Below are 25,577 nucleotides of genomic sequence, written 5' to 3'. Positions count from 1 at the left end.
TTACATATTAGAATCACGATTGAGTAAATATCTGTTACTCTAAGAAAACAAATCTGAACCAAGATTAGTGGCTATTCCTTCCCCCTTACATCCAGATATCCTCTTTATAATGCATAGTAGCTTCACTCCTACTGCATACTTCAGCACACTATAACAATACAGAGATGTGAAGAAAGACAAAGTGGAAAACAAAAGGAATAAAAGAACTTGAATACCAAAAGGGACAGCATAAAAACCAGACTAGTACAACTCTGTAGACAAAGTGTATTTATGAAGTATAGCAATGTAAGAAAGGAAAAATAAATGAAAACATAAGGCAGGAAAACAGCATGTGGAAAGGAATCTTGCAACAACAGAAATAATCATAAAATTTTTAGGACTTGATTTATCAAATCTGAAATGGTATACAAGTCACAGAAAGGGAGAAATAATAGCATTATTCATGGAGTAAGTAGCTCAAAAGTTTTGAGCAGCATAAATTTGATTGGAACAGAACAGGACTACCCTAAGATTATTGATGAAGGATTTATGTCACTAACTTCCAATTCAGTGAAAATATTGTAGTTTAATCTACCTCTGCATAATTAATTTGAACTGTGGAAGTCATGAAAGTAATTTCAAAAAAACCAAGTTGTTTGGTACACCTCCTAATACTTGAAGAGTTTTAAATGCATTTACAAACCCATCTGAGAGATACCATGTCTACTGTGCCTTGTAGTTGGACACAACATGATGTGATACGTTTACCATCGATTTTTGCTTCTAAATCTGTACTGTCTGCTACAGCAGCCCTGCAGATTTGCATTGCACAAGTCTCTGTTTTAGGTACAAACTATGTAGATCTTGCAAATTCTCATTGTTCATCAGTTAGCCTAACTACAACTCATAATTATGATGCCCTTATGATGCCCTTAGGAAAAATAATGCAGTCCTCTTAGTATGTTTTCCATTTTCTTTTGTCTCAAAAAAGGAGAACATAATCTTGGCTGCATGAAGAGCTACATAGGCTTCTCTTACCATCATTTTATAAGTAAATGGCTACGTGACCCATCTCAGCTTCTCTATGAGCTAGACTAACTTAGGATAAGAAGGGCAAAATTATACACAAAGACACCTGCCATGGTTCTGATGGAAAAAGGGATTGTCTGTGAGTCCTTTAAAATAGTTTTCTGAAGTACCATGTTCTTCTGTTTAGAGCAGGAGGTGAATGAAGGCATCCCTCTGAGTCAAATTGTGGCTCTCTTGGACTGAAGGCTATCACAGTCTGGAATTGCCTGGTAATTGATTGCAGTGGGGCTTCCTGCCGATTAAGACACTTCTCAGTGTGAATAATAGTGACAGATGCTGTCTTAACTGGGAAAGTGTTTCACTGTAAATCGCTAATGTCAGTTTTAAAGGGCTCTCACTAGTCCTACTCTTCCTCAGATCTAATGCTTGAAGGTTAAAAGACACCTGTTGTAACAGCACTAATTCTAGAATGGTTACAGTAGGTAACCTGAGTATGTCTGTTAGAAGTTTTGTAAAGCACAACCATGTCTGAGCTCCAGCATAGCAGTAATCAGCTCATGTCAGGTCAGTACGAGATCTATTATTTCACAGATTTTTTTTTTTATTTCCCTTTTGAAAAGTAATTAACTTTATACATTATATATGATCTCTGTGCCAAACAGTATTTTATGGTGGATTGACTCTGGTATTCCGATTAACAATAATAACATCATCTTGCAATGAAAATAGAAAATAACTTTATAAGTGGAAAGATAAAATAGGATTGAAGACCCACTTTTAATTCTCTGCAGTAAAGAGAATTTATTCTAGGAACTACAGCTCCCAGTATGATGCACAGCAATAATGAGCACAGGATAACTGCTTAACTGCTTAACTGCTTAAACATAGAGTATTTTATTAGGTGAACAGTACAGACTGATCAAATGGCCTATCATTGTCCTTTTCATTAATGTGAAAGGTATACTTTATTAATTACAAGAATTATCACTTTTGTCCCTTTTTTTGGGGGGGGGGAGGGAAGGGGAGGGAGAGATCAGACATAATCAATGCACCAGTAAAATCAGATTCAGCTCAGTAGATAGGAAAAAACCTGGAAATTTCTCACAGTCAATTTCAGCACAGTTGTGTTAGGTAAACAAGCTACTTTTAGATCACTGAACACTAACAAAAACCTAGCAAGATGTCTTGCAGAATATCTATACCTCAATCAATATGCAGAGATACTGACAAGAGATGCAGGAAGCGAACTACCGTGCAGAAATACCAGCATGGGTCCCTGGAGTGGTATAGCTGCATCACTTTTCTAACATTCCTGCTGCTGAGCCCAGCTAATGCAGATGTACATGTTTCAGATACCCCTGCACTTTGCCTTTAAGTGCATGCTAGGTCTGATGGTACCAACTTGTCCACTGCAGAATCACCTGTAGGATAACTATTACGCTATTCTTTAATATAATGCACACTTTGTGGTGCTTTGCTTTGACGGTAAGGTCATCAGTTCAAGAGCTGACTACCAAGAATTATATTTGCATTTTCTTTGTGTTTTATATTCTGTTTCTGCTTAACTTCTGAATACAGAAGAAATCCTAGCTTTCTTTTTAGTTCAGCCTCCCCTAGTGGCACTCAGCCTGTGTTCAGTGAGATCCTGCACTTGCAAAGGGTATCTGCCTTCTGTTTCCATAGGGGATCTTAGAATCACAGAATCATTTGAGTTGGAAGGGACCATTAAAGGCCATCCAGTCCAACTCCCCTGCAATGAATGGGGATACCTACAGTTTCATCAAGTATTCAGAGCCCCATTCAGTCTGACCTTGGATGTCTCTGGGGCATCCAGAGAGATGGTTGAGGAGTTAGTTCCTGTTTTGGATAGACAACAATGTCTCTGTGGTGCTAAATTGCTTTTCAGGTGATGTTCCTTCAAAGTCAGTAATACCTTCTCATAATTTTAGAGATTTCACATGCTAAGCCTGTCCAAACTGTTCAAACAAACTGTTCTCTGGGACTGCGAGTATATGAGGTGTTACTGCTATGAGTGGGAAGCAGGGGATGGCTGTTTCACCAAGTATGGCAGGGTTGGTCAGTTTTGACAGCACTATGCTAATCTGTAGCACAGACCACTGAAAAATATCTAGATATGCCCTGGTGTACCACAGTCTGGAGCGTGTGGAAACTGCAACAAGCTATTATTAGAAAAAATATAACTTTGCTAGCCTGTTAGGTATGCTTAATTTTATTTTGTCTTCTGTCTTTCTATTTTGACCTGTTAAAAAACAAGATATAGATGAGAAAAAATGAGTGAAAATGGTTGCATTGCTTTTCCAATTAGAGTTTGGTATTGTTAATTTATTTGATTTAAATTGTAGGATATTGTTAATGATTCTGTTACCTGTTCATGAACTCAGTATCTCTGTTCTTCTGGTAACCATCATCTGCATTTCTGAAGTAGGAATAGAAGGTGAAAACTTTACCAAGAAAAAAAACAAAACAACTTTGTATCCATTATGAGGTATGCATTGCTGATTCCTCCCTACTAGACCTCTTATTTCTATCTTTTTTTTTTTTTTTTTTTTTTTTTTTCTCTCTAAGTCCTTTAGTTCAATTAAGAACTATTTCCTTCTCAGAATCAGTTTGGTTTTTTTCATGGTGTTGCTTATGACTGAATATAATTTACATTTACTATCATAATGTTGTAAGGGTATTACTTTGGCAAAGCACTTATAGTTTTAATGTAGAAATTAAACTAATTACATGTCATCTGAGAATGTGTTTTCAGCTATGACCATTTTAGAGCTGGAATTACATCTGAGGAGTTCTGACTGAGTTCAGTCAAGATCATTTTTTTCATAGTCAGAATAGAGCTGCTTTGACAGGAGGCTGACATTGGGGTGTTAAAAACACAGTACTTAAGGCCGTCTTACAGTATTTTTAGGCTGTCCTTGAAACCATAAATTTGTTTAAATACCTTCATTTTTATTGTTGCTGATTTTCAATATGTACTGTGTCATGGATAGAGGAATAACAACGTGATATTTTGGCTATATGCTGAAGTGACAGTAAATATGTCATATTGCTGCTTTAAATATATCAGGCTGAAATATTACAATGTTATCAGAGGATTAACACCATTAACACTAGAAAGAAGTCCATATTTTCTGAACAAAATATTAAAACAAAATAAGGGTATACTTTCATATGAACATGCAATGAATTCTATATAAAATCTCTAGGGATGTACTGGTAAAAGGTACTGATCTCTTTAAGAAGGCCAACAGCAGTGCTGCAGCAGGGAGCAGCTGTTCAGCTAATGCAAACTTCAGTAAATAACAATAAAAAAACAAAACAGAAAACAAACAAACAAACAAAAAAACCAACACTTTTATTTCACTCATGTATTTCATTTACATATTTTACTCATATCCTGCCCTGGGGATACGATGGCTGAAACACTGGCTGAGGTTGTTGTGGCCAAAGTGCAGGACCCGGCATTAGGTCTTGTTGAACCGCATCCCATTGGCTTCAGGCCAGCTAACCAGCCTGTCCAGATCCCTCTGTAGGGCCTCGCTACCCCCAGCTGATTGACACTTCCAGCCAATTTGGTGTCATCTGCAAACTTACTGAGGGTGCACTCAATGCTCTCATCCAGGTCATCAATAAAAATATTGAAGAGGACAGACCCCAGCACTGACCCCTGGAGAACACTACTTGTGACCTGTTGCCAGCTGGATTTAGTTCCATTCACTACCACTTTCTGGGCCCAGCCCTCTAGCCAGTTTTTTATCCAGCCAAGAGCGTACCTGTCCAAGCAACGGACTGCCAACTTCTGCAGGAGAATACTGTGGGAGACAGTGTCAAAGGCTTTGCTGAAGTCTAGGTAGACTACATCAACAGCCTTTCCCTCATCCACCAGATGGGTCACTAGATCATAGAAGGAAATCAAGTCAGTCAAGCAGGACCTGCCCTTCATGAACCCCTGCTGGCTAGGCCTGATCTCCTGGTTGTCCCGCACATACTCTGACCTCCCTCAAGACAATCTGCCCCATAACCTTCCCTGGCACCGAGATCAGGCTAACAGGCCAGTAGCTCTCCAGATCCTCCTTACAACCCTGCTTGTAGATGGGAGTCACACTGGCAAGCCTTCAGTTTTCTGGGACCTCACCAGTCAATAAGGAGCACTGATAGATAATGGCAAGCAGCTCAGCTATCACCTCCGCCAGTTCCCTCAGCACTCTCAGGTAAATCTCATCTGGCCCTATGGACTTGTGGCAGTCCAGTTGGAGTAGGAGGTCTCTGACCATGTCCTCCTGAATCATGGGAGTTTTTGTCTGCTAACCAGTCGAGACTACCAGGTCAGAGAGGATAACTGGTGTGACTTTTAAAGACAGATGTAAAGAAGGCATTCAGAACCTCTGCCTTTTCCTTATCCTCGATGATCACATTCCCATCCTCATCCAGCAAAGAATGAAGTTTCTCCTTGGTCCTCCTCTTACCGTTGATATATTTGTAAAAGAGTTTCTTGTTCCTTTTTACCCCAGCGGACAGGTTGAGTTCAAGCTGGGCTTTTGCTTTTCTGATTTTCTCTCTGCATATCTTAACAACTTCTTTGTATTCTTTCTGAGTTGCCCATCCCTTCTTCCACAGGACGTAGGTCCTCTTTTTCTCCTGGAGCCTCCCTATTCAAAGAATAGCTCCCTATTCATCCATGCCAGTCTTCTTCCCTGCCGGCTCATTTTGCAGCTTGGGGGGACAGCCAGCTCTTGCGCCTTTAAGACTTCCTTCTTGAAGAACGACCAGCCATCTTGGACCCCTTTATTCTCTAAGACTGAATCCCAGGGTGTTCCCCCTACTAGTCTTCTGAACAATTCAAAGTCCGCCCTCCAGAAATCCAGGGTAGCAGTTTTTCTGTTTCCCCTCCTGGCTCCACCAGAATTGAGAATGCTACCATTTAATGGCCACTCTGTCCAAAACAGCCCCCAACCTCCACTTCTCCCACCAGACCTTCTCTGTGAACAGCAGGTCTAAAAGGGCAGCTCGTCTCATGGGCTCTCTCACCAGCTGCATCAGGAAGTTATCCTCCAGTTATACTCCAGAAACCTCCTAGACTGTTTCTTCTGCACTGTGTTGCTGCTGAGTTCACTGACTGACAGCTTTTCTACATTGGTTGAGTAGTAAGACATGATAGAGCGTGCATTTCTGAGCTTTGGAGGGATTCAGGTACTAGGACATGATGTCGAAGAAAAATGACTTTAACAGCAGGAGTACCATGCCAGTAACACAGTGGTGCACACCAGAACATCTTACTATAATATACATAACTTCATTATAACGCAGTTGTGTGACAGGAATGAGAGGGGAGTTTTCTGATTATCTCTCATGTCATGAATTGCTGTGTTGCAATGGCCAGTGTTACTGTCAAAGCTCAACCATAAAGCAAATTGTTTTGCTGAAACTTGATAAATATATTTTTCATCTGTCCAAATCCCTGTGAGAGGGAAGGGGCACTGCACTGCTCTGCAGTCAGTGAGGAGTTCAGAACAGAGACTTCCATCTTAAGCTCCATGGTAGTAAATACACGGACATGCAGTGATGGGAGTAACAGAGTAGTTAAAGTCTGCTCACTTCAGCTGTTCTAGCCAAACACTTTCTTCCTATCTCCCTGTTGCCACTGCCCCAAAGCACTGCAACTGAGAGATTAATTGATCTGTTAAAACTCAGCTTATTTGTATTTCTGTGTCTATATTCATAAGCGAATGTTTTCCAATCCATTCTGATCTTTCTTGGGCACTTTGCCTTTCCCATAATAACGCTTTACAACAAGTGTTAGACTGAAGGAAAAGTCATTGCCACTGTGTAGGGTTAGAAATCTTGGGCTCAGGGAACTGAAGTGCCTGCAGACAAGGTCAAACAACAAATCAGATTCCAAAGCAGAAGAAGGTCATGTATTTCTCAGCAGTACATTCAGTGCTTTGCAGGGGAGCAGACCATTCTCAGTAGGAAGTGCACATACTGCTCTTCAGTTGTAGTTTCTGTGTGAGAGGAAGAGTGAATCAGGGACTGAATGCTCTTATTATCATGTATATTAGAAGAGAAGATATCTCTTGGAAGTCTTAAAGATATACCTTGCTAGCACAAGCCTGTGCAACTGCTCCAGAGAAAGAAATGAACTGCAACACAGTCTGGCTCTATAGGTTAGCCTCTTCTATTGTATGAGGTTCTTCAGTAATAAAGAAGAATTATTTGAGATTTTACTCATTCACCTTGCACACATATATTTCTTTAGGGAAAGTTTTTGAAAACATTGTCTCCCGTGTTTTTAATAACACAGACTTATCCATTGAATTACTCGACAGAATTCTCAAAGATATTTGGTTCATTTCACAGCCTTTTCTATCAGCTATTTCCTATAGGGTAACTTGGACAATAACTGAATAAGATGCTTGTTTTCAACAATGCTTCACCATATAAACTGTTCATTGTTCTCTTCCTTTGGAGTTCTGACTGCCTTGTAAGGTTAATATACTAGAATTAAAGGATGCTGCTCAGTAGTATGGTCTATGGAGACCTCTGTCATTTTCCATTTTTAGTAGATAGGAGCTGATATAGCAAGATGCATTCAGACTTTGTTTTCTGAGAGAGCTAAAAATAAAAAAGTTTAATAATATTTCATTATTCACTGTGATAGTACCTAAGGGGTTATGCAAAACTTAGTTTTGTTTTTAACTAAGTTTGACACTTGTCCAGAAGCTGATTCTTTTAATAAATTACTAGGGCATTGCAGTATCAGCAATTAAAATTACTGATTGTGAATTTAAAACAGAAATGTTAGCTTTAAAAAAGTTGTTTCTAAAGTTTGAGAAAGACCACAAAGGTAATACAGAAAAAAGTCAATAACAAATAAGCCACCTTTAAAACCATCAATATGTATTTCAAACAGAGTGCAAACTGTATGCCTAGGATCGCGCCCATGTCTGCTCTGTCAATCACCAACCTCCTTTTATTAGTCTAAGATAGAAGATAAACAACAGGACTGACAGCTTCGTGTCCTTTGGCATTTTTATGTCACCATCAAGAGTAAGAGGGTATTATGTCATCACTCAAGCCTGTCAGGTTTAGTTTAGTCTGCTGTTTGTCTTAATGATTGTTTTCCTCATTTTTTCTTCTGAGTTGATACACATACCCAGTATTGGTTGTATATTGTTGAAGTTACTAGAATCTATTTTTCAGACTGAGAGATGTCTTTAACTTCAACCATGGAAATGTGATCCTTTTTGCCTGTACAGCAAAATATACTGAAGCGTCTTCTTCAGTTGACCAGTTCTGGGCTATGTAGAACTTCTCATACTTCTTACATTGCAACATCCTATGCATCAATGTTGCAAGGAATGAGAACTTTGAAAGATTTTAAAAACACTTCATTTAAGTAGATTTATTATGTACTTCTCTCTTCTAAAGCTGTATAGATTTTGACACTATGCATTACTATGCATTGATAGCTAGTGTCCGGTATCTAGCTTTGATTGTATTATTTATTATATGATAAATTCTACTTAGTGTTTGGTTTCTGAAAAGAGTCCAGTAGGCATGATGGGAAGTTGAAGTGTCAAAACTTGGCTTTTTTGTAGTGGCATATTATTGTTTAATGGAAACTGCAGGCTTTCCCCACTAGGGAAGCAACAACAAAAAGACATTGGCTCCACCAAAAGACATGAGTACCTATTGGAAATGTCTGCCTTGAATTACCCTTTTAAGCTGCTTTAGAAATGTCTGGAAAGAGCAAGACAAATTAGAGTGAGGCCCTCCAAAGACAGCAAGCTGAAGAGAAAGATATGTAAGCTATTAAGAAATCTTGATGAGAAGTAGTAGAGCCTGGAAGAAAAGCTTCAAGTGGCATTTATTATTTCTTGTGTTTCTCCACTTCTCTCTAAGAGATGCCATTTGAACAAAGTCAGATCTTCCTCACAGCAAAACAGACAGAAATGGAAGAATAGGAGGGAAGGCTACTTGGTATAGCAAGTAACCAGGTAGTTTGAGCAGTCACCATTTAATGGAATGGATCAGGGAGAGACAAGGTTTTTAACTACCTCAGACTCTAATATGAACCTTTGTTCATGTCTGGTTTGGTCAGACTTCTCAGAGAACTCCCTAATCATCTGGCCACTGTGATTTCTTAATGGGCTTTGCTGATGCATTTACTTAATGAAGTTATTCCACTTCAAATATTCACAATACATAGCAGAAGAAAAAAAAAGATATTTACTTAATGATCTACTAGGAAGGAAATAATATTGTTCAAGTATTTACTTTGATTAATATATATTTATATGTATATAGGGCATATTCATACAAAGTAGGATGCTTTCAAAAGAGGCATATGCCCAAACAACCAGTAACCAGGTTATATAGGTAGTCGAATGAATTGGAAATTATGGAGTCTCCTGCTTCTAAGCAGGGCTCTCTAATCAGAGTTTTGAGATGACAGTGCATATGCAGGTTTTGGGGAACCACAATTGCCTGCACCTCTTGTGAAAGAAGCAACACCTAGTGGGTTGGTGAGATAGATGGAGGACCACCTTGTTTGTGAATTGCACTGATGTAGACACATAGTTTTGGCATCCAGGCAGTTAAATGACACAGTAGAATTCAGGCAGTTGCCCATAGGTATTTGTAGGTCCTGAAAGACTTAAGCTGAACAACTCTTCCAGGTATCTGTCATTGCGTAATTGAAGGATTCAGCAGAGCCCAGAGGTTTTCCTTAGGCATAAGGATTCATGTTTCTGATGTTTGCTATAGATTTATGTGGTAAGTTTGTCCACAGAAACAGCTAGGTATTGTTCCTTAATAAATTGACAGAAATATCAAAGACGAAATAACAGTTCAGAGTGCCAGTGAGCTTCCTGGTATGGTTTTGGTGCTTTTTGACATGTCTGACTCAGCTGCCAAATTTATTCCTGCGGAGATCACTGTACAAGATGACACTTGATTTACGTTATCTGATTTGTTCCGTAATGGGAGAGCTCGGAGTAGAGTCCTTGATTTCATTTTCACAAGGAACAATATATCTTTAATTTTAAAATGGATGATCAGCGACTACATTCATAGAATAATTTAGGACATCACTTTGGCTATAGCAATTCACATTGCAGAGTATTGTAATCATCATTCCTGTCCTCCTTTGTCTGTCTCAGTCAGTTATGTTTCATCTAGGCTCATTTGTAGCTGTCTGTCTGGGATCTAGACAGCCACAGTAAGGTACACAGTCTTCACACCCCCTTCTACTTTCTCTGAATATAAGCAGTCTCCAAGGAACTTCATCCTCCGAAGTGCTAGTCAGGAGACAAAGGCTGTTTTTTTTCGCCTCTTCTTGGCTTTAATGCACTTAATGTTTTGTGACTGGTGGTAGATTTAGAAAGACAGATTTGCTTATGAGGATTTCATTTTGTCTTCTTTCCCTGGAGCTCAACCTGGTTGCAAACTCTGCTAATTACTGGTGTAAAGCTCATAATCTAGATTTTACAGTAGGAGTTTCCCTGTGGTCTCTTACAGGACTTTACTGTACCTTTGAGTTATTCAACCATATAGCTCAGATTACCCTCCTCTGCCTGACTGTAAAGTGAAATTTGTCAGTATATTTCTATTGAAAGGGTTGTACTTTTCTGTTTGAGTGCTCTGTTGATGATTCTTACAATTAATTAATTAATTTTGATAATGGAAGTGGTAGGGGATTTCTTTTGTTTCCCCTCTCTTTTTTTTTTTAACCTGTGACTTTCTGGTGATCCTTTCCAGGATTCAGCTTAAGAAAATAAATCTGCAGTGAATACTGGCTCTAAGCGTTTTTTTCAGCAAATTAGCATTATTTCAAAATTCATATTTTTAAGTGAAGGTTTTATAAGTACTGTATGATTTAATATTTTCTTTTCTGCACTCAGAGTGGACTTGTAAATGAAGTAATCCAGTATGGTTCTTGTATGTCAAGCATAGAGAGCTCAAAAGCATACTGAGTAAGTTAGCATATGCAGATACTCCTTGACTATGCCTTTAATAACTATATAATAGAACTAATGATTATCCATGTGAGGTTTTCTTAAATAGAATTTAATGCCTCCAGCTCAATCCTGATAACACCATAGGGATCTTGGTCAGAAGAGAAAACATTTTAAATTTTTGTCTGATAGTACATCCTTTCTCAGTGAGGAAATTAACCCTAGGTATAGCAGTAATTTGTTGGGCTGTTTCATAACACCGAAGAACTAAGTTGCCAGTGATTCCAAACAAATCTGTCATTAATTTCTGGTCATTATACTCTAATTCAGAGTTTATGGAAAAGGTTTTTTTTTGTTTTGTTTTGGTTTGGTTTGGTTTGGTTTGGTTTGGTTTTTTGGGGGGGAGGAGGAGGAGGAGTATGGAGAGCGGTTGGGAGTGGGGTGGCACAAGCTTGTGGTATCCTATTGGCAAAACAGCTGAGAACAGATCACAGCCACACAAAACATGACTCAGGAGCATGCAATTACTTGTGTACAAGAACAAATGGAAGGCTCCTTTCTCTCCCGCTCCTCCCTTTCTCTTGTTCTAAATAGAAACATTTACACTGATGTAACCAATCAAAGATTTTAAAATTCTTTGATGTCCTTAGAAAATGCATATTTATGAGAGGACTTACTCATAGCAGTGCTCATTTCTAAAGGGGATCATGTTAATCTGTCAAGATTTTAACAATATCAGAATTATCTCTATGGGCTAATAGACATAGAACAGTTGTATTTGATACAGTTCAGCACATCACTGTTCTGGACATTAGTTGCTAATAATAAGAACTTATCAAATCCAAAGAGAAGAGGAATGCTTGGAGGATTTTTTTCATGCAGTATTACAATATAGGTAAAATCAGTATTAATCAGAGATTCACCAAATTTCTGAGGTTGGAAGGAATCTCTGGAGATCATCTAGTCCAGCTCCCCTTGTCACCAAAATCTAAGAATCAAACTCACTAGCGTGAATGACAGATTTGAAAGCTGACATTACTTTATTGCAGCAGTGGGTATATGGGAGATCGCTCCTCCTAGAATGCACAGCCAGGACCTAAAGCATACAGACTTCATACATTTTAATGTGAGCATATTCATACAATTTCCATGAAGTGCCTGCTTGTTCCTAGAATTTTTATGCATATTAAAATCTAATAATACATGATGTGTTAATGTAGGATTCTTGCGAGGGTGGTCTTTGGTAGTCGTGAAGTTCCACTGGGAGGTGTTATCTAGGAGAAAGGTCATATGTTATGTAGGCCAGGTCCCATATTTGATCAAGAACTTATTTCCAAAAACATGGATGTTGACTAAGTTTCTAATCAGCATTTGTCCTTGCTATGGTGCCTATATTATCAATCCTAACAGGGTACAGTACACCTCCTCAAGGTGGTGTACTTGTGGATTGTTGAGACTCCACTTTTAGGCTCCAGATGTCCTGCTTACCTAGGAAAAATGACCTTTCCTGCACAGAATATTAGTTTGCTAATGAGTTTGAATTAATTGCTCTGAATTTATTACGAGGTATCATCTTGCTAAAGCAGGGATAGCCAGAACAGGTTATGTCAGAGCATGTCCTGTTGGGTTTTGAATACCTCAAAGAACACAGACTCTACAACTCCTCTAGACAAAACTGGACATAGTACTTTAGTACCAGGGCTGAGTAGGGAGGAAATGTCACCACTCTCCACCTGTTGGTGATACTCTACCTAAAAAAAGCCCATGATGCTAATAAGTGTAACGTAATTTAAATTTGCAGTTGTTCATTTTTACATTTCTGCTAAAGAGAAATGAAGTGTGCTTTGAAGTTTATATTAGGAAATGCAAACATATAAATTACTTTTCATAGAATCACAGAAACTTTAAGATTGGAAAAGACCTCTAAAATCATCTACGATCAACCTTATTTCAATGTCTCTAATGCATCAGCAAATAAATAAATTCCTTTTGCATACTCTTTTCTTTTAAAGAGTTACAAGTCAGTAGTCCTGGTGTACATTTAATACTCAATTCATTTAGCCCATTCTTATTTTCTATTTTCTTTCAGTGACCTCAAGCTCATAGGGATGTTATATATTACACAGAGGAAACAGAACTCTTTTCTGTAGAAAATGGGAAAAGTGTTTCTAAGAGGGATGCCAGTAGGTGTTTCTATGAATGAAAAATCGGTGGTGAAAGGAGGAAGAGAGTAAATGGAGAAACAAATGGAGTGAAAGCTTATTACAAAAATAGGCAGCACCCACTTAAGTATGTAGTCAGGAAAGATTTCAAAGGAAAAGAAAGAAGTGAAGAGTAGAAGGAATAAAGAACAAGGAAAGGAAAGGATTAATGAGTCAGGAAAAATACTTTCAGTACTTTTGATTTGCAGAGTATACTAAATGCTGATACTGGGAAAAGAAAATATTGAATTTATTTTGCTAGGTTTTTGTTGAAGAATGAAACAACAGACTGATTACTGAAGGGTAAGATCTTACAAATGCATCAAATTTGGCCAACACAATTTGCAAGCAAAAATGAAAAACAGAAGAAAAAAACTTATTTTTATTGAAAATGATTGTGCTATTATCTTGTACCAGAGGAAGTGGATTTAATTGCTGGAAAATTTTCAGAACTATTGAGTCTTCCAGGAGTTGAAAAAGATGGGAAAAGAAATTGAGGTGTAGGGACAAATACTCCTTAAAATTGAGTTGGATAACATGACAAAGTACTTGAATGCTAGATAAAAAGGAGTTAAGCAAATCGGCTCTGAAGTTAAGAGAGATGAGAGAGAATCACATAATCATAAAATGGCTGGGGTTGGAAGATACCTTAAAGAGCATCTTCTTCTAGCCCCTTCTATGGGTAGAGCTGCCCTCCACCAGATCAGGTTGCCCAAGGCCCCATCCAATCAAGCCTTGAGCACCTCCAGGGATGTGGTACCTACAGCTTCTCTGGGCAGCCTGGGCCTGTGCCTTACCACTGTTCTCTGGTCTGTAGTTCCCCAGATCTATCTTTGTCCCTTTCTTGAAAATGGAAGAGTGATTTTTCCCATTTCCCAGTCACCAGGGACTTTGCCTGGCAGCCATGACTATTCAAATATGATGGAGAGTGGCTTGGCAATCACATCAGACAGTTTCTTCAGGACCCTGGGGTGTTTGTTATGTGGCCCCATGGACTTGTACACAGTCAACCTCATGAGGTGGTCTCTGACTTGCTCTGCTCTTATAGAAGGAAGGGGTTTTAACTCTGTGACACCGCCAGATGTCCCTTATTGATCTGTTCCTTAATGTTTAAACACAAGGTCTCAACCTGGTGATGGCTCAGAGGTAACACTTCCCAATCTATCTGCTTCTTAACATAAAGGACACCTGCCCCACTCCTCTTGCCCTCCCCATCCCTGCTGAAAAGATTACAGCTCTCAGTCATAGTATTCCAGCTGTGCAATTTGTTCCCCATGTTTCCATAATAGCAATTAGGTCATTGTTTTCTAATTGCACCATGGTTTTGATTTCTTCCTTCTTATTGCCCAAGCTATGTGCATTGGTGCATTTCCCCTGGTCTGTTGGCAATATTACTTTCTTGGAGGAGTCCTCCCAAATTCCTCTGGAAGAATCTGAGATCTTCCCCCACTGCTTCCTAAAGGGGTAGTTCTCTGTCCCTTTTCTGTCATTCAGCAGTACATCTCCTTTCCCCATCAAATCTAGTTTAAAGCTCTGGTGATAAGCCCAGTCAACTTGCTGCCTCGTGTTTTCTTGCCCCATCCCAGTCATCTGCATCCCAAAATAAAAAAAAAAAGAATCAAGGAGACAGTCTTATTAAAAATGTGCTATTATAGCCTACATACTGAACATATTCATGTATCCCCTGTTGTGAATTGTTACTGCAGCACTATGTATTACATTTGATGCTGCAAACATTATAATCTAAATGTGCAATTACTTTGTTGATAAGCCTAAGAAATAGTTTAGTTACATTCACTTCTCTGAAGGCCAAATACCTCCTCTGCCATGTCTAAAGGCAACTAAAGAGGCAGATTTGGAAGTCATTCTTGATCCTTTACATACAATTAAATATCACATGGTAAATAAATAAATTGTTTTTAAGATTGCATCTCCAATATTTGGGTTATTTTCTGTCTGTTAAAGGTAGACACAAAAAGCAGTCAACATTAAACAGCTTGCAATTTCTTTGTTAGTACTCAATGCTTTCTTTTATATGACAGTCATGAATTGGAGACAGGTTAGTTATGGAGATTTCTTAGTGAGTCTTCTAAATATACCAGTTAAGAAAAGTGCAACATGGGAACCGGTATTGCTATTTACCACTTGCAAGTATGAAGATTAAGTGGAATTTTCTAGCTACATAACTTTAAGTTATTATTTATTGTTTATTCTGAGGAATGCCAATCAGAAGCCTCCCTGAAAGAAAAATTACTTAGGAAAAGCTAAAGAAGAGCAATGTTTGTGAATATCTACGAGAGATTTGTTGTTGGTGTTTCTGGATTTGTCACATTCTTAAATTTTCTGATATGCAGATTCATTACAAAAAAAAAAAAAAAAAATCACAAAAAAACCAGAATCTTTCATGTTCGAAGGGAACTGTGAATTTCTCTTAGTCTAACCTTGTTCTCTATGTCCAATTACAGAACATCACTCAGAAAATTAGGGATCTAGAAAGTTGTTCTGACAGATACTTTTTATTATTATTATTATTTATTAATTTGGAATAAGCTCATGATTTGCCTCTTCTTCATGCTAAGTAGTTCCATCTCTCTCAGCTTATCCATATAATGGAGATGTTCCAATCCCTTAATTATCAGTGTTTCCATCAGTGTTTCCAACAGTATTCCTCATGAATGATCTACTTAGCAAACCTGCATCTGTACACAAATCCCACAAAAGAGGAAGCATCTGTGTAGTCAGGTTCAGAGGCAGATTCTCTCTATTTGAAAGACATCATCAAACTTCAAAGAGCTCTATCTAAAAGCTGTTAAAACCACCAAAGAGCTTTCTGATAGTCCTTGTTGGAATTGCACCAGTCTCATCCCAGATATTTCCTGGTAGTTTGTTCCATATTTCAGTTCCCTCAATAGTGAGATCTGTGAATCACCACTAATCTTCAGTGTTGACATAGGTATTAGGATTTGACTCTGCAGTAGTACTGAAATCAATTGCTAGATTGATTGCAGATACAATCATCCGTCATTGATGATTTCTTTGTTGTTTTGCTCAGACTCTGTAATATTTTCAAGGCAGTGACCTGTTCTTAATTGGCCTCTGGAGAAACTATCTTGCTCCACTGATTGCAGCAGGAGTTTAAGTAGTTCTTAAAATAGTTAGGAAGAGTAACTATTTCTACTGCATTTCTAGCCAATATAGCCATCTGCTTCAGGAAAGATGATGTTAATTTATTTACCTACGTGAATGATCTGGAAGTGCAGAAATATAACAAGATTATCTTATAGCTGTTCTCATATTTCCATCATTAGTAAGTGAGAAAGTCTTTCTAAATTCTGCCAAATATGTTTGCACACAGCCACACCCTTTAGAAATTAAAAGACTGTGACTTTCCAATAAATATGAAGCAGTACTATAAATTTGACTTTACCACAGATATTGCTCATTCAATAAATAAAAATAAATTAAAAAAAAAAAAATTGTAATCATTAACTTAGATGGTGAGTCAGCAAAGCTGTTGGTTTTATTCAGTTCTACAACTCTCTTTAGACATGACCAACTACTGACACTCATGGACCACATGTTGCACATGGACAAATTTTCAGAGATTGGATTTCAGGCTGAGTATGTAAAATTTAGCCAAGTTTTTCTGAGTTCCCTGACTTATAAGATATTTTGTATCTAAAGCTGAGAGAAGACAGTGCACAAGGGTCACCAGAGGTGACTATAAAAAGTCAGTCTCTTGAAGGAAAAAAAGTGAGTATGCTGTAACTGATATTCTTTAAAACATGTAGACTGTCTTGGTAAAGCTCTATGTTATTTAGCTAGACAGTTTTCAATACCTGGTCAAGCTTAACACTTTTTTCATCAGCAATCATTTAAGTACTGTTGACAAAATAACTAATATCAACTTTAGTAGCATGAGAAAAAATCCCCTGGTCTGTTTTTCACAAAAGAAAAAGTTTGGATATCTGTGTATCTTTGTTGTAGTTTGCAAGAATATTAGTCTTTACTCTTTGTACTTTAATAGCATCATTTGTCTGAAATACACTGTTTTGTGTTTTCAGAATTACTCTAAAATTATAGAAAAATAAATTAGTTTTCCGACTCCTATTCATGTTTTATTGAATAGGTGTAGACTATTATTACAGTTCTCCATTATATTATTTTCACTTTAATTATATTACTTAAGCACTATTCCATTGGTAGACCTTCAGAAATTACCTCCCCCGCTGAGAGCCTGTACCTATCTGTAATTTAAAATATATGACATGATATGGTATATGTAGTTTTGGACTATCGTAGCATTATTTTGTATTTTTATCATAATTGACATTATCAGTACAATCCAGAATAGGATTCATCTTTTTAGAGTGGTTCTGCATTTGAACATATAGTTAAATAATTTTCTTTGTAATCCTTAAAACCTCTTTCCTGCATTACTGATTTTAAATTATCAGTCTCCAACTTGGTTTATAAGATTATCATTTCCATCAATTACTTATATCTGTTGAATCTCATTTATTTTAACTGTGACCACCTTTAACCTTGCCCCATGATTTTGCAGTTCTAATTTTTGCAGCTGCATATTTGAGAAGTATAATTTTTAAAGATTTTCTCGGCTATCATTCTGTGGCACATATCCAGTTCCATTATTATAATAGAAGGTTTTGTTATTCTCCATTTCAGAAGAAACCAGATAAGGAGACCTTGTAAGAAAGCATTTCATTCTGACTAATGTAATTTTGGTTTTATTTTTTGGAGGTACACTTGAACATTTTTCCAATATGATAAAACACCTTCATAGTTCAAAGCCTGTACATTTTGGAATAATTTGATACTTAAATTTTGTATTTGAAAGTGAAGCAATCCTCAGAGCACATAAAAGAGTAAATATTATCCTTGTGTTTCTGGAAAGACAAGCAGAACGTAAGTACATTGTCTCTTTGATACCAGAAATGGGCATTGTAAACACCATAGAAGGAAAGTTCTGATCTCTCAGTATATTGCCATGTTACTTGAATGTTCTGAGAAAGAGAAACTGAACAGAATATATAAAATGAACTGTGAAAGAAAATGTAACTCAGTGCAGAAGATCTGGCAAACAAGGATTTATTCCACACATGAAGGGCATATAATTGTCCAGGCCTTCTATTTTCAGTTGGTTACAGTTGGCGAAACCAAGAGTAGCAGATGTTCTCAAGATTATAAGTCCTTGTAAGTCACCTTAAACCATTTTCATCTTCAGCAAACTCAGTTTTATGCAGGAAGCTGAGAATTGTTATTATTTCACTGAAGAAATTACATTGCTGTTTGGATTTTCCTCATAAGGATATAAGCTTTTTCTTTAAATGCAGCAAACTGACGTAAATAATGGATAATGAGAAGATAGTGCACAAGTGTCACCAGAGGTGACTATAAAAAGTCAGTTCTGGGTCGCCAATTCTTTGGCTTTTTCAGGGAAGTAAGCAAGTACGGATAAGATGCCTCTGTTAGTGAAACTGTCAACAGCTCTAATAATGAAGGAGGTTTTCTCTACTTATTGAGATATGCATTACACAATGTACAAAAAATCTGAAAAATATAAAATGTCAAAAGCATTCTGTTAAGCAGTGGTCTCTAAATAAGCTAGTCAACTAATTTAGAAGCACTTCTCAGCTGAAAATAATCTGGACATTTCGTATTAGATTGCAAAAACAGAGCATGAAACAGTCATAGCAGCTGAATTCTGGAAGATGACCATATGAGGTAATGGTAAAAGAAGAATGTTTCTACTGACCCCATTCTTTCTTCTTTTTGGCTACCAAGGTCTTCAGCAAGGTTCAAAGATAAATATGAATGCAGGGTATGAAAGTAAAACTAATTTCCAAGGATTAAGTTATTCTTCCATTTGAAAAACCTACCAAGCACCTGCTGTAAAATTCAATGAAACTCTGAATTTGTTCAGTGAGTACACAAATGGGTTGGAAAATTCAGTGAAGTTGAATTATCCACAGCATATATATGTAACATGGATGTGGAAGATGCTGCTTGGAATGCCTTTTTGAACTGAGCATTGTTACTAATCACTGTAATGATGAGAGAAAAAAAATCAACATATATCTGCAAATTGACCAGAATAGTGATCCACAGCCAATTAGTCAAAGATACACCCAACTATTGTGACTCTCAGATTTTATTTCTTATTATTTAACTTAAAAATGATGTTGACTTTAATGGTTTCCAACTAGTACATATATAAACAAATTTAATAGGTTATATAAAAACTTCCAATGTGTTACCATATTCTTTTCTCTGCTACAGCATTATCTGTGAAAATAGATGCAATTTCAATGTTTCTATCCTGGTGCTGAAATCTATCAGGTCTGCAGACTAATTAAGAGAAAATCACATTTCTTTCTGACCTGTGGACTCTGTCGGAACTGTGACCAACTAGTAATAAGAGCAAAAGTGGTAGTTTCACAAAAGTGAAACTTCAGTGCTCATTTCCAGTGGTAAGTAAAAATGACCTTACTGCAAGAAGAAATGGAAGTAGAAAGTGTGCGATTTCTAACTATCCGCACTGCTACTTCTGTTTCTCCTTGTATGAAAGTAATCAGACTGCCTCACTGGAAATGAAAGAGGAAGCAACAGTGTTTTCTTTCCACATGCGAATAATTGAGAATATTTTAAATATCAAATCAGATACCGTGCAAGTAATGACTAGATAAATTAGTCATCAATAGAAAAACTGTATACCAGTTAAGAAATGGACAAGCTGTTAATACAGCAACTGACTAATGAGTACATTAATCTTTTTAAAGAAATACAAGGAAAGTGGTTTGAGAAGAGCTCAAGAAAACTTGATTCAGATTAGAAGGTAGAAGGTAGGTTTTTCAGAAGAGCTGAGAAAACTTGATTCAGATTAGTGACTCATTTAACAATTGTAGTTGTGGTTTTGTTTTCATTTACTTCCCTTCTCCTCTTTTATTTATTTCTTTGTTTTCATGATAGTGTTGGTGGTTGTCTGTGACCTGACATATTTTAATGTACAGCTATTGGCAAGTGCTGTAGATCCTCTCTATTGCATTTTGGTATATTGCTTTCATTAGGAACAAAGCAAAAGGCCTTTTCAATTATATCCAGAAGCAAATTAAATGGATTATATATCCCTTGAAATCTCTTTCAGCACTGCTGATGTTCTTGCATTCAGCAAGTTGGATTTTAAAAATCAGAGGAATTACTTCAGTTTCATAAGTATTAAATTTCTGGCATGACCTGCAGAGTATGAGGAATCCTTCTGGTCCCAACTAGCAGCTACATTATTCCCATGACAGACAGATCAGCTCTAACATAAGGAAGAAAATGTTGTTGAGTGAATCCCAGGATGGCAGCAGATGTCAAGTTAGAATTGTCAAAACATCTGCAAATTACTCTGGAGGATTCAGGGATTTTGTTGTTTATTTTTTTCCCATTCTTCAAATATTTGACTCTAAACACTAATAAGATGTAGTTGCATTAGAGAAATAAGATTAGAGATACCGCACTCCAGCAATTGTAACATATCCAACTGTCCTTTTCCTTAGTGTGGGATATGTGGGTATTTCTTCCATGATAGTGTAAATTTCTAAAATTCTTTTATCTCTTTTATTTAATTCCTACCACAAGTTTTCACTGCATTGTTACATATGATCACTTTATTACTTTGTGCCAAAAAATAAAATACAGTTTTCTGTGACTGAACTAGGAGATCAGTTTTCTCCAATGGTCACCAGCCTCAACAATTGCTAATTAATGCAGCTGAAATATGCAACTGTATATTTTACTCAAAATAAGCTAAACTATGCAAATTATCAGGGTTGCTTGTTTCTGAGTCAGAAAACATTCTGAAAGGAAATCTTTTGCAGAGAAAGAGAGAATGACAGGTAAAGTAAATGAAGTGTGTCTGCTTATGAACAAGTATTTTATGCATAATTACTTCATACCTTTCAAATTAATTACATCATATTTGCCTGAAAATTACAGAAAAATGAAATAATGGACTTAGGGCATATTGGAACTTACGCAATTACATTTGTTGCTGCATTTTTGTGAGCTCTTGCAACATAAGAGAGCAGGCAGGAGATGCCAGCGGTGGTATTCTTTATTACTGTTTTGAGCAAGCGTGTCATAACAGAAATCAAATACATATTCTTTTTATTTACTATTCTAGCATCCCTGAATCATGCAAAGAGAGATAAGAATAGTCAAGAAGATGACAATTCTAGAATACGGATGGAGATCCCCAAGAAAAGACCTACAAGGTCTGCTGGGCTTCTTACAGAGTGAAATAGATTAAAAAGGAAGTGCTTCCAGGAAAGGTTCTGAAAGAGCAGGCAGAGGTAGCAGTGAGGTTGGAAAGGAGGATGCAAATCAAGTGAGCAGAGAGTATGTAGGGTCGTTAGGGACGAAACTCTTTTCTATCCAAACCTAGGCTCTCTTGTCACTACTGCCATATGTCTAATCAATAGTACTCTGAAACTACCGTGGAATAAAACTGTGGCTATTAGTATAACCTTCATAAAAAGTTGAGGTATAAACCGTGTTGCTTCAGAACAGCATGGTAGCTGCATGAGATGCTTAAACATAAGCCTGTTGTTTACTGGTAATTTCTTTGGAGAAGCTAGGAATTATTTATTGTCATATGTACTGAACAATGCTTGAACATTTCAGGAAGCATGAATCTGTGTTAGTATGAATCAAATTACAGATTCATGAAGTTCTACTTTTTGTTTTCAGCAGCTGACTGAATAAAGGAGAGCATTTCGTATTTTACTTTTTAATACTGTATTTCCTCTATGGCATATCCTTGAGTTAGCTTGAAACTGGTGAAATTGCCCAGTTCAGGGCAATTCTGACTTCAAAGAAAGAGGAATTAAAAAGCTTATAAAAAACTTAGGGGTCAGATCTGCGGAAATTTTTTGAATAGAGAATAGTAAACAAATCTTCTTCATTTCCAGTAGCTCCTTGAAGAGTGTGTTTCTTCCATCAAGCTTTTGCTTTCCAGTTGATTCTTCCAAGTAGATTGCTTCTATTCAAACTCCACAGGCTTCTTTGCTCCATCAGCCAGACTTGGCAAGGATTTACTCTCTGCCTCACAAGAGGCACCACTCATTGCACCACTCATTATGTGCTGGCTGGCAGCTAGCAGTGCTGCAGGCTTCTCCAGTGCTTCAGTGCTCAATCACCTGCTCTACTAGGGAGCAGTCACCCTTTCCCAGAAGATTCCTTCTGACCCAGAGCACCAGAGTCAGGACTACAGTTTTGCTGTCTCCTTTTCTCCAGTCAGTGTCTTTACTCTGTCAGCAAAAAGTACTGGAGAGAAAATGGAAAGAAACCAATTCTGGTATCTACCACAGCTTTCAATTTCACAGGACAAATCTGTGGCTTTTTGCACAGATATAAAGGAATATATAGCTGTTGATAAAGGTATAAATAATAAAGTTTGAAAATAAGAATGTAAAAAATCGCCATGTAAGTGCTAGCCTTGTCTAAGTGAAAGTGGAAAAGTTTTTTTTTCATTGGCTTGCTCTACAATCTATTTCCATTAGAAAACTCTTCTTTCCCCCCATGCCTTCAATAAATTTCATTCTGGGATGAAGCAGAGTATTTCTGATCTCAGCTCTCCATCAGTGGTTGTTTTTACTGGTTTTCCAGAAAATTGATTGAGCTGATGATTTCAAGTTGCACAAAGGTTAAAAAGCTGTGGAGGGGAGGAAATGAGGGTAGCTGCAGGAGTATACTTCATGCAGTTAGTTTGTATTTCAGTTGTTGCTTTTTGTCTATATCAGTAGGATAAAGTAGTTTCCTTCTGGCATTATCTTACGCTGTGGTTAATTATAATTCTTTTTAGTGCATGAGATTCTTCACATTGCCCCATCTGTAGCAAAATATTTCAACAATGAATCTTTATCAGAGACAATGGCAGTTGTCAAAATGCAGTACAGTGTAAGATTATATACTGCATTATTTTTGCACGGTTTTTTTCTTGGGAGACAGAAGTCACAACTTTGAAGTTATGGCATACTGAGGTACTTGTTTTGTTCTGAGGTTTTGTTGTTTTCTTTAGTTTTCTATTTTGTTTTCCAAATGATGGGTGTGGGAATCAAAATATTTGGAAGCACTGAGGCATTTTGAAAATATTTTTTTCTGAAAGATCACTAATATGAAATAAACGACCATTCTTATGACAGCTCAGTTTTCATCTGACAAGAATTGTAATAATATCAGACGAATTCTGAGTCTCTTCCTATTTCTTCAAAGACAGCAAGAACTTTACTGTTGTGAGGATGTTTGGCTAGTAAAGCCACAGTCATCGACTTTGCCTGCTGTTCTGCATTGGTAGGAGCTTGCTTCCGTGTACTTTCTTGAGCATGTTTCCCTGTTAATATTGCTAACATGCTGATTTAAAAGCTGATATAGCTTTTCATATTGGGACTTTTTTTTTTTTTTTTTTGCTTGTTTGTTTGTTTGTTTGATGTTGCACCTAATTTTCATTATTATATGCATTTACTATTACATATTAAATAATTATTTGCTTTTTCTATGGAGGGACAGAATATATCTCAGATATGTTTAGAATGTGTCCATTGCACACAATCTCAGTCTCTTTGATGTGCCTTAGAGAAACACATGGCATGCTTGTATGTCAGGTCTACTTAAGCTGTTGCCTTTCGGTCATCAGACCCTGAAGAAAGTCAAGCTTTAGCTGACCTACCCTGAAATAACCAATAAATTTGTCTTGAAGTCATTGTAAAGAAACCTGAAGAGTAGCCTTAGAAGATGATCAATTTAAGTGACATTTTTGCTGAATCTTCTCTGTAGCTGCTTATTTTGGTGTAAATCTTCCTGTGTTGACAGTACTTAGGGAGTCTTGTGATGGGTCAGAAACATCCAGATTTAGTAGCAAACAAACCACAGTAAAGCTTCGTTTTTCTCACTGGACAGATATAAATGGTAGCTGAAACAAATTCAAAGCCTTTGGGACTTTTGAAAGAGTAGAGTGAGAACAGAATTAGGAACTGAGCATCTTGGTGGTTCTCACAAATCAAAGCAAAGCTCTCCTGGTAATTACAATAGTTCACTTTTACTTGAACTTTCAGAGGCTTACTATAAAAATAGACTCACTGAAGAGTGAAACATGTCAATCCAAAGATTTGAACCTAACAGTGCTTTCCAAGTTACAGAGGCTTTGTTCACATAGGAGAATTACAGTGCTTACTTAACTCTGATAGTAGTTCCTGTACTGAAGAAAAAAACAACAACAACAAAAATTAATATATGTGGATTCCTGAAATAGCATTATTCTAAAGAAATTAAATAGTTGGATGTTTTGGTTGCTCATAAATAGAAAATGTGGGTTAATCTAAATACATGTTTTAAAATATGTAAGATTTTAAAGTGTTAGCTAAAGTGTCATTTTGAATTGATCTACCTCTTACTCTTCCTTTGATGGCTTCATGCAAATAGAATTTTGTTATGAATGATTTTCTGATAGGTCAGATTTTTAGCTGTCATAAAAAAGTAAGACCACTATATTCAACTACCTCAAACCATAAGATGTGTTTCAAATGCATGTAGAATTTTGAATATATTCATAAACAGAAATGCTCTAACAGTCTTCAGGAAAACTCACTTATTAATTCAAACTCAGTAGTAATAAGACAAGAGAGAAATCTGTAGGCAACCTAAGCAGCACTAGATCTCTTATTTGAAAATGTAGTTTGTTACTAGATGAAACAGAATTCTCAAGATTCACTCAAGCATGTAAATTCTTGGGAAAAAAAAAAAAAATGCTTTTGGAGAGGAGTTATCTAAGCACTGCACTAAGCTATTAGATGGCAGAAATGAGTCATAACATTGGTTTTTCAGAGTTTGACCAAATGTAACTGTTAAGTCCCTTAGGTTTTTAGGTTTACATACATTAGGAGTAAATAGGTTCAGTATTCAGAAACTTGCTAAATCCTTGTGCTTTTTTCCACAGAGAAAACAACTATGTGTTAAGACAACTGTTTGTACCACTGTATTCTTGGGTGTAACTTCCCTAGGATAAAAAAAAGTCTCCTATATAACAAGCCAAGCTTTATTAATGGGCTGTTTTTTTTTTTTACCTTATATATATATATTTTTTTCAGCTCTACGGGACAACAGAATTGAGCTGGTTCGAGCTTCATGGCATGAACTGAGTATCAGTGTCAGCGATGTGTCTCTGTCAGATGAAGGGCAGTACACCTGCTCTTTATTTACTATGCCTGTCAAAACCTCCAAGGCTTTTCTTACCGTTCTTGGTAAGTATAAATAACTGAGTGTGCTCATGTTAAAGAAGCAAGCATTGGCAAATAATGATACGAATGAACTCGTCTGAAGTTTTACAGAA

The 25,577-nt window shown here is 37.0% G+C and overlaps 1 protein-coding gene across 4 annotated transcripts in view; it reads left to right on the top strand.

The window, feature by feature from the left end:
- CADM2 (cell adhesion molecule 2) overlaps window positions 1–25,577 on the top strand; it is a 627,326-nt gene that overhangs the window by 479,147 nt on the left and 122,602 nt on the right. For all 4 annotated transcript variants that reach the window (XM_090120991.1, XM_090120994.1, XM_031612686.2 and 1 more), the window contains one exon: window positions 25,336–25,488. In XM_090120991.1, the coding sequence (XP_089977117.1) occupies window positions 25,336–25,488 (153 nt within the window). The remainder of the gene's footprint in view (window positions 1–25,335; window positions 25,489–25,577) is intronic.

The sequence above is a fragment of the Phasianus colchicus genome, chromosome 1 (assembly GCF_987193195.1).
Source record: "Phasianus colchicus chromosome 1, bPhaCol1.hap1.1, whole genome shotgun sequence".
Lineage (NCBI taxonomy): Eukaryota > Metazoa > Chordata > Aves > Galliformes > Phasianidae > Phasianus > Phasianus colchicus.
This window is presented reverse-complemented; position numbering and strand designations above follow the sequence as displayed.